Here is a 16,161-nt window from a genome sequence, read left to right as displayed (position 1 = left end):
ACCGTGTGGATATTTTGTTGTTGATCGCTGCAGCTTCACGTCGCTGCTGTATCCACCGCTACCATTTGAAAAGGGCGTGAAGTGGCATCTGGTTTGTGTTGCGTGTTTATTGTGCAGATGTTATTGTAGCTGAACATCAGGTTGCCAGGTTGCAGTTTTCTGCATTGGCATGCCCCCTTTGAATGCATTTCTGCTGCTGGTCGCTGTCATCCTGGGTGCTCGCTGATGGCTACAGCTGAAGCTCCCGTCATCTGTGCGCCTCGGTCTGTTTCATGCGGTTTGTTGGCACCGCGTTTGAAAATCAGGGTGGAGCACATCCGAGGCGACGTGTTTGTATGAATTGCTTCTACCCAGTACTCAAGACTCTGCCTCGTTTTCTCTCATTGTGTGGATTCACGATTGAGACATTCAGGTCAGGGATTCGTGGACGCAGAGCGCTAACACTGGGATGAATGTAAATCATTGCTTTGGCAGCTCACAAGGTTGTGCACTGTCCGACAGACGAGTCTCTCGTGTAATTTTGGCCAACCTTGTCTTGATATCGGATGTAAAGCATTGGCCAGGACTGTTGGCTAGTTTACTTTTCCCAGCCACGCCTGTGAGAACTGCCTTGCAGCTGATCAACGGGAATAATGGGATATTGATAACATAGTTGATTTTTTTCACAACCGTTTTCACAGCTTCAGTAAGAAACATTGACTGTGCTCTCTGCTCTCAGGTAAGAGTCTTTCTGATTTAGTCCATGAATGACATGCAATGACTCAAATGAAGCCAGTTTGAAGAGAAATCGACAGCTAATCCCAGCATTTGTTGAGACTGTAAATCTAGCATTACTATGCTAACCTAAACACACCCATCCCTTTACCCAGACGATTAAATGTACACGATACTAATGCAGTTTTAATAATCAAAAACACAGATGATGATGTTGAATGTTTTGCCACCTGTGCTTGGTCAATGGGGACTGACTCTTTTTAAAAATAATTTGTAGTTGATTTGAGTTATTTGTTAAAGAAAATTGTCATATCTTTCTGATTCCATGTTCCTAGTTTCTTTTCTCCTGTATGGCAGTAAACTGAATGTATCTTGGTGGTGGACAAAACAAGACATGTGGCTCAGGGTAACACTGGACACTAGACCAAGCAACAAATCAGTTAATTCAGAAAAAAATGCAGATTAATCAACAATTAAAATAATTTTCTTTTGGAAACTAAATGAACCTATATATTTTTTGTCCTGATGTATAAGTTAATTAGACACACATCATTCTCACATTTGTTACTCAATCCATGCTTCTTTCTGCAGACTAATGAGCATTTATGAATTAGGTTTTCTGCAGATATCTTGCTATTATTTTTTCCTCTATGAAAATGCTTCACAAATTTTCGCATCAGAAAAGGAAAATTTATAGACCTACTAAGTACAACCATCATTGCAAAGTACACGAGATAATGTGAAAACAGCAGCTCTGTTTTTTTTTTTTTTGTAAAATACACACACGCTTCTTTTCTCTAACAGCGACTGCAGAAACCAGGGTCAGCTGGTTTTACTTGAAAGCATTTTTAGTCAGTCCCGAGTTTTATCAGAAGTTGATTTGAATAAGTGCATCCCCACAGCCAGGCTCTATTCAGTACTGTCAGCAATGGAAGCACAGCAGTGCCAATTGTTTATTACTGCAATAGAAAGCTTTAGCTAGTGTTGCTTTGCTTGCTGCTGCTTGTATTTCATCAGCAGCAGACCAAAGCAAAGGACAGTCACTGATCTTGTGGGACTCTGCTCTCTAATGTTGTCTGGGTAGTTTTGTGAAAGTATAAAATGACAGAATTATGGAAAGTATTGCCAGAAAGTAGCAACATGTACAGTTTTGCAGAGGGGCCCTCTTTATTTTGTGTCAACCGACAGATGAGAGTGAATGGCTGTTTGTCTTTGTGATTGTGTCAGGCTGAAGGGCAGATACCCTTATTGGTCTCCTTCCCCAAGCTGACATTAGCACAGAGGTTGACCTTCCAGACAGCTTGCCCACCACAGCTGATTGGTCATTACGCTCCTGCTGCCAACAGCGACTGCCAGTCAACCTACAGATCACTGTTTTGACACGCTGTTTTGATGAATATGCTTTGTAAACGATGATGTCTGACAGTTTCGCCATAAGACTCGCAGTTTCTGTATAATGGTTGCCAAAGATGCCTGGAGAATTAAGTTTTTTTAAAATCACATTTCGAATTTGCTATTTCAACAGTAACTGAGAGACACTGTAAACTCCTCCAGTCTATATTTATAGCCGTAACAATTTCAGCCTAGAGCTTGTTGGCATGAGAATACCCTGGAGAGATTCGAACATGCCAAAGTTGAGTAAACATCTCATGCCTGCTAACTATGCAGTGGAACTTTGCCTGTGTTGTACAAATGATGTACTCGCATGCATATGACTGAAGGAGGCTAAGCAGTTTTGATTATGTTGTTCCCACCTGTTTGTGTGTGTGCAGGTTGTTATTGGTTGTGATTGATCTGTTGTTCCTGTCAGCTTCCTATCTGCTTGGTGTCTGGTCCCTCAGTGTGTGTGGGGGAAGCTCTCATCTACTAATGAGGACTGAGAACACAACTGTTGGGATGACAGCCTGTGAGAGAAATACGTATTTTTTTTAATTTTTTTTTTAATGTTGTGTCTACAGTGCTTGAAAACATATTGTGTCATATTGATTGAATCCTTGCATCTGTAGAGTCACACTGCTGCTATTACAATCTCCTTTACGAAACACAGAGGAAAGAGCTCATGATACAAGCTGTGCAATTTATTAGGTTTAGGTAATTGTTGCCAACCCACTCAAGTGACGCAAGCACCTTGTGGGTCTAGTCAGGGCTACATATTGACAGCTGAGCCAGATGTTCACCCAGTTTCATCATCAGTTGGTGACAAAGGTCATTGGATGGTTTCTGTGTGAGGGCTTCACAAAGAATAACCATTCACAGAAACTGCAGACTATTTACAGAATATTTAACCTTTTGGTCTTGTAGTTTACAGGACATTTCTGTTGCATGTTCTTTAGAGTCGCATCACAGATGGAAAATCAGATTCTTTCAGTTATCTCATCATAAAGAATCAAATTTGCGTAGATATCCATCTATCAATTACATATTTTTCCACAAAATTCTGTTAATCAAATTTAGTGAAAAGTTTTAATGGCTTTACTGAAACAAACAAAAAAAAATTACTGACTAAGAAAAATCTTACCTCTATCTGCTTCAGTAGCTAAATATGTCAGCAAATAAGTGTTCAGATAACATGACGGCTTCGTTTTCATTTGCAAGTTTAGTAAGGGACCTTTACCTAAAATTCATGAGGGATCTCCGTTTACTTGACTATATCCATGCATCATTTCACACTTTTGCTTTTTTGCGTTCCATTGTTATTTCATCTAGTTAATGGTGCTGTTTGTTGATTGTAAAAGACTGCCAACGATATCATTCCCATGACACAGGTGTTGAGGTGAAGTCACCAACAGAAAATGAAGGTGTTCCAGATTCCAGCTGTTTGAGATGCTTGCTTTTGAAAGAGGCGATGACATAATGACGCTCACAGAAAACTATGAGTCAGATGTGACAGCGGGGTGAGAACTGTCAGCTCTGTCAACATTACTGTGATGGTATGTTTTGTGATAAGTTGCTGGGACACACTTTCAGATTAGCAGCTAGACTTTTCTTTAGACATATTTTTATTTTCCTTCACTTGTACTGCGTTCCACAGGGGTGTGTTCCTTTGTTCAGACATGAAAGCATTGGTAGTCCAAAAATGTTCTACACATACCTCGTCTGTCATTTTTGGCTGGTGGTGTTGTGCAAGTTGCAATATTCTACTGCAGTCGGATGTGCTACATTTTCCCCAGATGCCTAATTAGTTTGGATATTTGCAATTCTTTCAACAGTTCTAAACTGGTAATGTTACACATATATAAACAGTTGAAATTGAGACTTTTGTAGTTTGTCACAGATTTCTGTGTGTATTTAATAAATTCTTCTGTAATCTCCCTGTTTTGTTGACACTTCTCAGGTGTTTTCTAATATGGCTTTCCTGTTGTATTTGTATGGTTGGACTGTTTTCACTCAAATTCTGTATTAGGCGGTCCAAATTTTTTAAATATCTAGGTGTATGTTTTGCTTGACTTGATTGAAATAGAGTTTACCCACAGACATTGATTCAGTAGGTGTGGTTCATTGTAGTTTTGACTTGGCATTACGTTGCTGCATCCTAAGATCACAACAGACGGGGGACATTTTCCATTATTTGTTAAATATGGCATTTTAAAAACAGATAATCAGTTGGAGCTCATCAGCAAATTAAACACTATCTCTCAAAGTCAGCGCCATTACTGTAAAAGGCCCTGTTATTGTACATTTCCTCCTGCTACACAAAGACAAGGGAATCAATCGGAGGAAGACACATAACCATTATTAACCATCAGTGGGCAGATTTATAGATGCACAGCGGCTGCAGCCCATATCCCCCCTCCATAAAGACACAACATTTTGTGCAGAGCCAATTAGCCTGATTATGTGATTGTGCAAACATTTTGCTCAATATTGGAGCTGCAAATGAGATTTTCAGAGAGGGGAGTCTAACACATAAATGGATACACACAGCGATGGCAACTGTCACCAGCAGAGAGAGAATTATCAATATATACATAGTAGATGACCTCATTTTCACACAGGATAGCAGTTTTACAAGTTGGTGTCGATGGCGCATGCCTTTTAATGGATGTTTTGTATGTGGCGTTTTAGTGAGAGCCATTTTTAGCTCCAGTACCATTGCCTTATTATGTTGTTGTAGTGCTGTGACCCTGAATCATGGCACAGTTGTTGGTCATTGGCCAGAAACCCCCAGCATGCCGTAATCCACGCACAGTCAGGGGTAAGCAGACATTTGGACTGCTGTCAGGTGGTGACATCAGGGTCCAGAGGTTAGCTGTTGGCTACATACGGCTACTTCCTGTTAAACAGTTTCTCAGCAATGTCAAAGTGTCAAATTCGCAAATATACAGGAAAACGCACACATTCTAAACTACTTCCAATTTATTTATTTAGCAGGATGAACTTTGTGCACCAGGTAGATCAATCTTACCTCTGCAGTCTTAAGCTACTGTGCTCTTTTTCCTGCAAACAAAAGCAGGAGTGAATAAGAGGAATTTTCCCTTGTGGTAATGTCACTCCTGCATCATCAGCTGAAGTGAGGAATGTTGAATTTTCCTTCATTGCAGCTTCCTGCCGTGCTAGCAGTCCTCATGAATACTCTAGACACATTTTTGTTTCTTTCACTGCCCCTTTCCTGTGCAGTAGATCTCATTCCTAACACACATTGTCTCCTGTACATGTGTCTGGATGTCTGCCTCGCTGTATTTTGTCAGTTTGGTGCAGATCAATAGAAAAAGTAATTTGGCTTAGTTTGCACCTTTTGTTTAATGGTCTGGCAAAGATTTAGTCAGACTGGTCCCAGTGGACTAAGAGGCTTATTCTAATGGGTACCTGCTTTGGTAAAGTCTTCTTGAAGGCCACAATGCAGTGGAAAAGAGGACTTGATCACATAATTGTTGTCTGCATCACATTGCATTGTCATTTATTATACCTAGTTACTTAGTTGCTGACAATAAAATGCTAACACTGATAAGATTTTTATTGACACAAACGGTCAGAGATATTTCATTGTGCCATCAGCCCTGCAAGCTAGCGCTTAAGGCGATATCATAATGGAAGGATAGGGTCAAGGGAATTTGACAAGAGCACAGCCGTTACTCGAGCCCGCTTGGCTGTGTCCTGTTTTTCTTTTCTGTTGGCAACCTGGGAGGAGAAGTACGTTGCTCAGAGAATGTGGGTCAGCTCTTGTATGTACACGGAGGGAGGTATTTGCTGCAAGAACAGACCAGTGCTCTCTGGTTAGACTGGTGATGTGACAGATTGTGATTATAGATAGAAAGAGAGCGTAAAAAAAATGAAGGCGGAGTTTGTGGAAAGAAGGTGTTCTTTTCAATTAAGTATCTTACTTATTGCTTTAAGCTTTCTCTGATTTGCTGTACAGTACTGTCAAAGTGTAACTATAGAAATCTCACTTTCTTTCTGAGAGAAAATACCACCCTGTTATTTTATACTATTGTCATTTATTCTGTCGTTGACAGTCTCTTCATTCATTTCATCTTTGTATAAACTGGTGCAAACATTGATGCAGTTCTCCTCTGGGCTATAAACATTTTCATCCCCACCCACTCTTCATGTTATCGGTCATGCATACCTAATGCTGACTTTCCCTTTCTCTCTCCTCTCTCTCTAGATGCAGTGTAGACTTGGCTGGTGACTGGTCTGCAGGCTCTCCACTTCTCTTGTCCCCGGAGTCAGCCAGTTGGGGGGCAGATTCCTGCATTCCCCTTCTCTCAGTCTGAGTCTTTGTCTGGACAGAACCAACTACCTGCCATTGGAGTACACAACTCGTCCTCACCCGTGTTGCTCGGATCAGCACAGCTCATCTCCTGACTGAGGAGAGCGCAGCAGCTGCACAAGATTCACCTTTTACCAACAGATCCCTCCCGGCCCCGCCCACACTGCCCCATCACCATGGTGCTGTCACAACGGCAACGAGATGAACTGTAAGTTGTCGACACACTTTTCATAGAATATGGCTGCGATATGAAGATGTCAGATTCGCAACTGGTGGATTTATTCACCATATTTGTTTGTTGCCTCAAGGGATGAGACATGTTTCATACTCCTGAACAGCTGCCTAGTGCAACGACTTTCTTCTGATACTTTTTGAGTGTGCACCTTGGAAAGAATGATAACATTTAGGTACCTTTCTTAAAAGCAAGGGGTTTTTCCTAGTAGTGGAGGGCAATATTCACTTTAGGGCTGCAGTTAACCATTAACTGCCATTATGCATTGACAGACCCATAGTTTAATTGATGAATTGTTTTGTCCATAAAATATCAGAAAAAACTGTGTCCTAAAAGCTTAGATAGAATCATAAAATGGCTTATTTTATCTAAATAATCCTCAAACATTTGATTCAATTAAATTAATTGTCACTTTAGGACAAGAAAAAATGGCAAATTAACAGGAATGTTTGCTTGGAAAGTAGGTTAATCAAATAATTAATTACCAATATCATTTTTATGTATGTCCTCTAGCTCTATTATTCATTACAGTTCAAACTAGATTGTCTGTTTTGTTTCTGTTGTGTTCTTTATGCCAGACATATCATGTAAACTTCATTTAAAGTAAGTCAGCAGCCAGAATAGTTATTTCTGTTTTGAGTTATTTGCAGGCATTATAGTTGGTAGGTTGGCGTGTTTTAACCTGAGGGCACCAGGGCGCCCCAAGGATAGCATCTTTTGTGATAAGTTTGCTTTGTCAAATGTGAGTGGCATCTCAGCGCCTCAGAGTAGATATTCACTCGTGTTGTGCGAGCTGCTGACATATTTGTTGACAGGTTGTGGTAGCCTTATGTTGTTCATCTAATCAAATGTTGTGGAACTGGCCAAACATACGGAACTGTTGTAGTGTTGATCTGAATCTCATGTTTCTTGAAGCTTCTCAGTGACATGAGTACAAATGACAGCATCAGAGAGCCTGATGAAAGGCCAAATGTGAGCTGACACCAGTGAGCTCTGCCTATACATCTATGCCTAAGCAGGCCACTGATATTTTAAAACTGTTTTCAAAGCCTAAAAAGCAAGAAAACCTGTTACAGTTGTCCCTTTGTGATGGTAGACAACTTGCTTCCAACCAAAGATGTATATTGACGACATGTTTCAGTTTAAACATGGAAATTTGATAACTTTATTCTCCTTGGTACCCATCAAGATGAATCAATGACTGGTTGAAGGTTCCCGAGCTCCCCTGAGGCCTAAAGCACAAATGTATTGATCTCCCACCTACACTACCTACCCCTCAAAATGTTTAGCATTCACAATTTGCCCTGTGTGACCTTAGGAGAAGCTTAGAGTGCCGCCTTTGCCCCCGCATTACACACAAAGGAAAAGCAGGGATCCAGAATGTTCATGCATTTGCTCTGTGCACGCTGTCAGTGCTTGTAGTGATTCGGCAGGGAAACCATGTGCCCAACATGTCTGAAAGCTAGCACAAGCAGAGAAGTGTCACACAGACAAAGAAATTCTGCATATGAGCTGTGTAGTACATACCAAGCATGTGAGAAAGACGAATAAGGAGGGAGCTTCAGTTTGGCTCTGCTGAGTCTGTGGGCTTGGTAATTAACCCCGGAGGCAGGGGATAAAAAGTTAAGGCATCTTAATGTGGGATACAAGGTTATAAGATGGAGATGGGATGAACTTGCTGAACGTTAGTCCTGAACAGTCTCCCTCTATATGAGAAGCATGTTGAAACCACAGATGACTATGGTAAAGATATTTTCCTCTGTCTGTAGGTGGTATTGTCATTTTCATCCCTGTCTTGCACTGTCATTGAGAAATGCATCAACGTTCACATGACAAGGCTCTCAACATTCCTAACAATGTTTCAGTGTTTTTCTGTGATTAGCGCTGTGGGAGGGGTCTGTTGGTATGGAGAGGTCTATTGGAATGCTAATCTTTCATGCTATTTGCTATTCAGAGGAAGCTGCCAGGACCCCCCACCTACTGCCCCCCAGCCCTCTTTTTTTCCTCTGTTGCACAAGTCTCTGCCCCCATAGCTTACTGGAAACTGTTTTGGGACCACTTGAGTCACATTCAAGCATCTGTTGCATTCCACCCGTTGGAGATGCTGCTTGGCTCAGTTGGTGCTCTCATTGATTTGGCCATAAAGTGCCCCTAAGATCTCATTTCCTCACTCAGTCTCGTTTTGGGAAGCCTGCTTGGAAACCCAGTGGCCCATTTTGAATCAGACAGTGGGGGTAATGGGAACAGTGACCGGATGGCTGTCTGCTATTCACACTAATTTTTCATTGGGCCCCTTCCTTTCTTTGTCACCGCCTTGTTTACCATCAGGCAGCAAACAAATAGATTTTGTTCCCATTGCATTCAGACGTCCCATCTTCAGTGTCTTTTAGTTTGAACTGTCAGGCGCAGTCAGATGACTGCTGGGAGTCTCTAATTTTACTGTGTGCAAATGTTTTTGGCCCTAAAATTGTATTTGTTTTTACCATAAAATCAAAAGTATGAAAAATGGTCCAATTGAAAACAAGACAATACAGTTCTTTTTATTTTTCCAGTATTTATTGACCTTATCATTGACACAAAAGTCGAATCATCTATTGGAGATTCTTCAACTTGATCAGTCAGTCTTACAAAAAAATGCTTGAGGATAATGTTTAAACGAGAAATTGTAATCAAAAGGAGTCATGAATGTATATTTATATTCTTTTAGGGCTAGCTGCTGTGCTTGGATAAACAAAACATCCACATGATAACATAGCGCTAGTGGTTAGCTAATAAGAGAAGCTGAAACCTGATATGAATTAGTTGGTAAATATAACCCACGACTCAGGAGAAATATGAAGTATGACGACATTTTAAACCTTTGAAGGACAACAGTTACATTCAAACTGTACACTTATTCAACAACACAGAACATGGCAAACCGCTGGAAATTATAAAGTTAATACAATTGATTCGTAGCATGCAATATTATTTTATTTTAAAATAGTTCATTTGTTTATTCATTTACACATTACAGTGAAATAAATATAGAATGTATGAACTGGATTTATGTCTCATACAAAATGAGACAAATCTATATGGTAGCCCAACATTGTATGTCTAGAATTCAAACAGGCAGCAGTTTAAGTCTTGCATCATGTGCAGCTGTCTTTTACAGATTTTTAAATGGTCAAAAATATGTTCCCATGACTCTGTTGCATTTGACTTTGTTTATGTGGTTGAAACCACCACAAAAACTCATGCCAGTGGATTTTATGACTGCCAGAGGAAATAAAGGAATAAAAAGTCACATCTTTTTGTATTGAACAGCCAAATCCGATATGACTGTCAAAGTTCTGAGTCTGGTAAATCCCTGCTAGAAAGACAGTATAACAGTTTTCTTACCCCAGTGTGGTACAGCGTATCCTACACAGAGAAATAATCTTTGTCCCCACTTTGTCAGCACCACAGTCAGATGCTGTGATTGCGCAGCATCTTCATAACAACTCTGTTTGTGCCTATTTTAGCCAATGAAAAGCACATTTGTGTTTCTTTCAAGGGTCAGGGGACTTATCCCCGGCAGCATGTAGCAAAAATAGACACAGAACACAATCTATCTGCTCCCCTGAAAGACCTGGAGGCCTCCTTCATGTCTCGGGCAACAAGATAGTTCATGTGATTTTTGTTCTTTTTCTATCATCCCTTGGCTGTGAATGTGGTTTGACGTAACAGATGAACTGCCATTCAAAGATATGGAGGTGACTTAAACAACGAGTGCCGTAGGCAGTGAAAGCTCTGGTATAAGGAGTTTACTGTGGCAAAGAACATCTGCTCAGAACACTGATCTGTATTCTGTCATTCTCAGTGCGCCAGAGCCAAAAACATGTTTACCTGCCCACATATGAGGCTTCTAATATCCCCGTGTTCATACACACGTGAATAATGTAATGTATTAGTAGTTCAAATAGGTACTTTTAAAAATTCAATAAGGGTTTTGAGAAACAATGGATTAGGTGATACGAGCATCCTAAAGGGATAAAACACAAAGCAGTTGCTTGTCATGCATAGGGAGACTATTGTTTTTCCTCACAAAAACAATGGATTTTGCACCAAAAGTGAACGCATGCTGCTTTGTTGTACAGAAAGTTATATACTTTCTGTGAAAGTGTTAAGTGACTTTGAATCATAATCAACATGCATCAACCGCACACCAGTTTTCTTCAGGATTAGAATGTCTGTCAGATTTTTATTAACTTTCACTTTTTTCTTCCTTTTTTTTTTTTTACATTTGCACTCCCCAAAAACGGATATTCTGTGTCAAACATAGCTGTGCCAGCAAAAGCTCATATTGATATTGATTCAGTGTCTTTTCAATCAGTCTGCTTTTGCCCTTGCCTTCTTTAAACCATAACAGCATTGTCAGATTTAAGTGTCCATGACCAGATTTGTGGATTAAAGGCCAAAGCCTGTACCTTTTTCATTAACTGTACTGATTGCATTTATTCTGCCCAAATTGGATCCATAGATGCAGTATTTCAAATAGCTGTCATGTGTCTGTGCTGGTACTTAAATGTTTGGGTGTGACAGGTGTCTCCTGAGGAGAGGGAGGGAGGGAAGGTTGCATACAGGCATTTGTTGTTGGCACAGGGACACTTTCTGTTGGATGGTCTGTTCCCCAGCCCCTCTCTTGGTACTCAGTGTACTGAACACGGCTGGGTGCACCTGCAGGGGGTCTATCAGCAATGTGGATCTGATTTTTGCCCCGGGACTGACACACAGATGGGCTGGCATGGTAACAGTCCCTGTTTTCTGGACTGTCATGCCATATCAATCAGTATCTGCCCCCCACATTAAAAAGGCACAAGAGCATTAGTCTACCGGATCTAGAAACCTGAAAGTACTGCACATTTCCAATGGTTATCTGAATTTGTATTTTGTTTGTCCTTGTTCATTACTTTATGTGTTCGATAATATGTGTGTATTCATTGTAGAGCAGCAGCTAATAGTTTATTAAATTACTAATTAGTAGATACAATCTGCAGCTATTCAGACAATCAGTTCAATGCTAGTCAGTTTTCTGTAAAAATGCAAATATCAACCACAAAAATATGACGCTTTGGGGGTTGGACTGTTAAATAAATACAAAAAAGCTATCTGAATACATCTCTTTGACTTGTGGGAAATTACAAGTTGCACCCCTAATTCTTTATCACCCCCTGATCATGTTATTGGATGTTTCATTGCAATGAAAGAATCCAGTATGATAAAAGACACCCTTCTCATTTAGAACTCTCCTTACACAATACCATTATTACAACTACAGATAATAAAAAAAGAATTGTTACCACTGTAGAAATTGTTTTGTTAAAAAACAAAAAAAACCAAACAACTCACCTTATTGCCTCCTTCTCCATGTGTGATTGGAAGCCTAGTCTTACACATTGGCTCTCCTTGTTATCCTTTGTTTATCCAAGGTTGAATTATACACAACCTCATGGGATTAGGGAAAGTACATTTGACTCTGGCTTCAGCTCTGTCAACAAAGCTCCATCATCACCATGTGACAGAAAATGTGCATACGCCACACACCCACTATAGAAAAAGTGTGGCTTTGTTGTGTATTTTGGTGTGTAGAATTGGTCGCAGGTTTTTCAGGCCTGCTTTTGATCTTAAACTCTTCCTGCATACACACACACTCTTCATAATGGAAAAAGTCAATGTTGTATTAAGTCTACATTTAGTGAACAGACATTGCTGGTTGGACCTTGTCTTTTCTGTGAATCCCAATGAGAGGGAGTTTAGCCTTTGAAGTTTTTCCTGGCTTAAGGCTTGATCTCCACTGCAGTGCTCTTAACTTATATGAAAGCAGACTGCCTTTTCTTCCCCACTACATACCTGTTTCAGGATGAAGCTAACTGCATTATGATAATCACCCTTCTAAGAGGCTTTGTGATGGGGGAAAATAAGTTACCCTGCCCTTTTTTTCCCCTTCTAAATTGATGTAATGGATTAATTGTGTGGTTAATCTTGGTGCTGATTGCCCTCAGGTGACATGCTTCATTTCTCAGTAGCCAAGGCCTGGAGTTCCTCTTCATCAGTCAAGCAAGAGAAATAGTAGATCAGTTACAGTTTCCACAGAGATCCAGCGGTGACTGGGCAGTTATGCAATCCTGTCATATGATTTTTGATTCTGTTGACAAGTTCTTCATGAGAAGATAGTAGCTGTTAGATACTTGACTAATTTACCTCTCTACCAGCCCACCTTTCTATCCACACCTTCTGTTTTGCAGAATATACCCTTTTCTTGTTTTCACATATTGCACCTTTCAACATGAGTTGAGTTCTTTTTTTTTTTGTTTTTTTTTACAACAAAAAATTGGTGCAATTTGTTTACCCATGACATGACTGTCCTGGACATGTGAGATAAGGCTGGATGTACCAGCTAGGAATATTGCTCCTTCTGTTGTTTGATTGAGTAGTAGTACTACATCTTGGGGTTACTTAAGTTGTCAAGCTTAAAAACGTCTGTCCTTGCTTGCTTTCAGATGCTTCCACCAACTCCAAACAAATGTGCGCCTTGGGTACATTGAAAGCTTTTGTTCATACCAGCTCTTAAATGATTCCCTGTTCCTTTAGCTCATAAATTTGAGAAATGTATGAATAACATTTGTGCATTGCCCTTTTTTTTCATGAACCTGAAAAATAAAAAAAGGGAAATACTAATAATGGTAAAGCTAATTTTGTGTGGTGGAACTTTGCTTAGTTTTAGTCCTGAAATGAAGACAGCCCCACTCCTTGTTTCTACATGACAAACCACATCAAGTTAGCAAGGCTTCACTTTAGAAATGCAGATAAAATAAATGTGAAATCAGCTGTTTTATGCCTTTTTCAGACATTTTTCTTTACCAATACTACTGTGCATTGTGAATGGCCATGCTGCATGAATATGAGTATTCAGCAGAGATGGTGGTTGCATCACCACACAGCACTGGCCTCTAATGTTTGCACAATGGTTATCATCCCACAGACCAACTATTGGCACAGCCTCTGTCACCTTTTTGGAGCACAGTCAGGCGGCCAGAAAATCTTAAGCTCCACTGAGCCTCAGTGAGTAGTGGTGGTCATACAGTTGTTGTCAAACAGTGCATGGCTCAGAGTTGTGCAGCCTGCTTAAAGAAAAAAACATAGAATGTGATATATGCTTGTGAAGTAATCCATAAAAAGGTGAATTTTATATGTGCCAAGAGACTTTTCAAAGTGAGCCACTTCCTATTAAATATTTATCAACGGTCTTGAAAACGAAACAGGCTCGTACGTAGTCTGGTCTAGAAAAGGTTTGTGCCTGTAAACTGATATATGGCAGGGGGAAATGGCCTGGCCAGGCAACTGTAGCTGCTGCGAGTGCCATATGCATAATGTCCCGTTAGTTAAATGTATCATAATCTGTGGCTTGACAAGAAAGTGCTTGTTGGCTGATTAAATTCTGTGCTCTGATAGTTAATAAATCTGCAATAATTGGGCATTTAAATGCATTAAATGGACAACCACACATTAATCTAAAATCATAGTCTTGGTATCTTTACCAGGAATTCTTTTGTTGCCACAGCTTGGAGTTTGTTGGCAGTGGAATTCCTACTACAGATAAGGTACTATGGCAGAGTGATGTAGCTGAATAACATTTTTCATATCAGTCTACAGTTTCTGATCATTTTTAATTTTTATTCAACACCAAGAGAAATTCAAACTTTAGTTACTACTTAAACCTATTTATCAAGGTACACAGGTAATAATTTTAATGTAAACACAACAATAGAAAACACATTTAATTACATTTACACCCGTAAATAAACAACGATAAAGGAGCGATCTCTCCTTGATATCTATTTATTGCAACTAAGACACAGAGGTACACTGAGTGCAACCAGCATGAAGCCACCACACCGCTCTGAGGTTAAAGTTCCTAATGGCGGGCCTGGATCAGGTATCACCGGACAGAGACCCGAATCAGCCTCCACACATCCCCACATAAAGTCTGTCTGGCCTCACAGCAGGGTGTCAGGGTGTTTTTTGACTGTGAAGCCCAACTCATAAGGGCAACCACCAGTCCCTGCAGGCTAAATACTTCACCAGAGGAGGTTTGTGGGTGCAGATGAAGGCAACAAGAGGTCCAGGCAGCTGTGAAGTAGCTGGCCTTGGGAGACTTGCACGTAAACCAACATGGAAAGTGATGGAGGGCACCAAGCTACATTATAGTGTAAATATAGTACAGTGTAAAAGGCTGGTTTTGAGCTGGGGGAGCACACTGAGACTTTGTTCTTGCAACAGAACTCTGCTCTTTGGTTTAGTGCTTTCATAGCAGTTTGGATCTGATGAATCTTAGTAAACTATTTAACATTCTCTCAAACTGTCTTCTTATTGTATTGATGAAATGTGTATTGCTGGTACATATCACTATCATTAGTTCAGCCAGGCCTATAATGTATGATTCATTTAACCATCCACTACAAGTTGTATCACTAAAGTTTGCTGATAGTCATGCTGCAATTATTGAACAACAGCTAAAAGTGTTGGATAATCCAATAATCCAATGACCTTTGAAACAGAAAGGCCCAGCCACCACTATATGCAAAGCTATCTCAGTTTTGAACTATTTGAGATGTGCTTGATGTATTTTTCAGCACAATCCTCAGCATGGTTAAGTCAATAAAACGAGTATCAATTTCATCATTTGCATAGAATGTGGTGAAGTTCGTCAACAGGCGAAGGCTGTGTTAGTAAGAGTTGGCAGCTCTTAAAATGATGTGAAAGTGTAGGCTCATGGAGGAAATGATGTCACTGTCATGGACATGCTGAATGGCTGACTCACCCCTCTTCTCAGAAGAATGAAGTCATGCGTCTCTCCCACATCCATCCCTGTTTCTATCTCACAGTCTATCCTGCTTGCTCCATTAAGGGGTTATGGTACATGAGAGAGCAGTGTTGTACCAGAGGTCTGATGGACCATAGCACTGATATAAACCACGTGAGGCTCACATAGGCTGCACTTGATGACACAGAGATTATGAGCGCTTTCAAACAGACGTTGCTGTTGGAGTTGCTGAATAGTTGAGGGGTGATCAGTACTGTGTTGTCCTCAAAGAGAAAGTCTTTTGATCTCACTGAAGCAGAGAAAGTGTCTGGATACTGTACAGGCTTTTGGGCCATCTATTGTTCTTTTTCTCCTCTTCTATCTGTCCTCTCCGTCCACGTACTCGCCCTGCCCTCTTTCTCACTATCTCCCCCATCACGTCATCTAGCTGTGGGCTGCTAGTAACCATAGAAACCAGCCGGTTTGCTCTCCTTCTGTCGAAATTAGTATACATTAGTTCCTCTTTTTCCCCTATTTTCTTCCTTTTTCCTCGCAGTCGTTGGGGACTTTGCATATTGAAAACAGGGCATTGGTGTTTGTTTTGTTTGTTTGGCAAATCCAGAGTGAAGCGGGAGTTGGGGGAGTGGTGGGTCTTCTGTGTGGTTGACTGATTTCAGC

At 40.4% G+C, this 16,161-nt stretch overlaps 1 protein-coding gene across 2 annotated transcripts in view; it reads left to right on the top strand.

Annotated features, from left to right (window-relative positions):
• LOC103370754 (lissencephaly-1 homolog) overlaps positions 1 to 16,161 on the top strand; it is a 38,904-nt gene that overhangs the window by 840 nt on the left and 21,903 nt on the right. Inside the window, exons 1-2 of one of the 2 annotated variants that reach the window (XM_008299903.1) lie at positions 273 to 718; positions 6,320 to 6,632. In XM_008299903.1, the coding sequence (XP_008298125.1) occupies positions 6,601 to 6,632 (32 nt within the window). In that variant the 5' untranslated portion in view covers positions 273 to 718; positions 6,320 to 6,600. Of the gene's footprint in view, positions 1 to 272; positions 719 to 6,319; positions 6,633 to 16,161 lie in introns of those variants that run through there. The other variant, XM_008299902.1, reaches the window with a different exon arrangement.

Source organism: Stegastes partitus, unplaced genomic scaffold (genome assembly GCF_000690725.1).
Source record: "Stegastes partitus isolate 25-593 unplaced genomic scaffold, Stegastes_partitus-1.0.2 Scaffold1478, whole genome shotgun sequence".
NCBI classification, from domain to species: Eukaryota; Metazoa; Chordata; class Actinopteri; family Pomacentridae; genus Stegastes; species Stegastes partitus.
The sequence above is the reverse complement of the archived record's forward strand: the minus strand, read 5'-3'. Positions and strand labels throughout refer to the sequence as shown.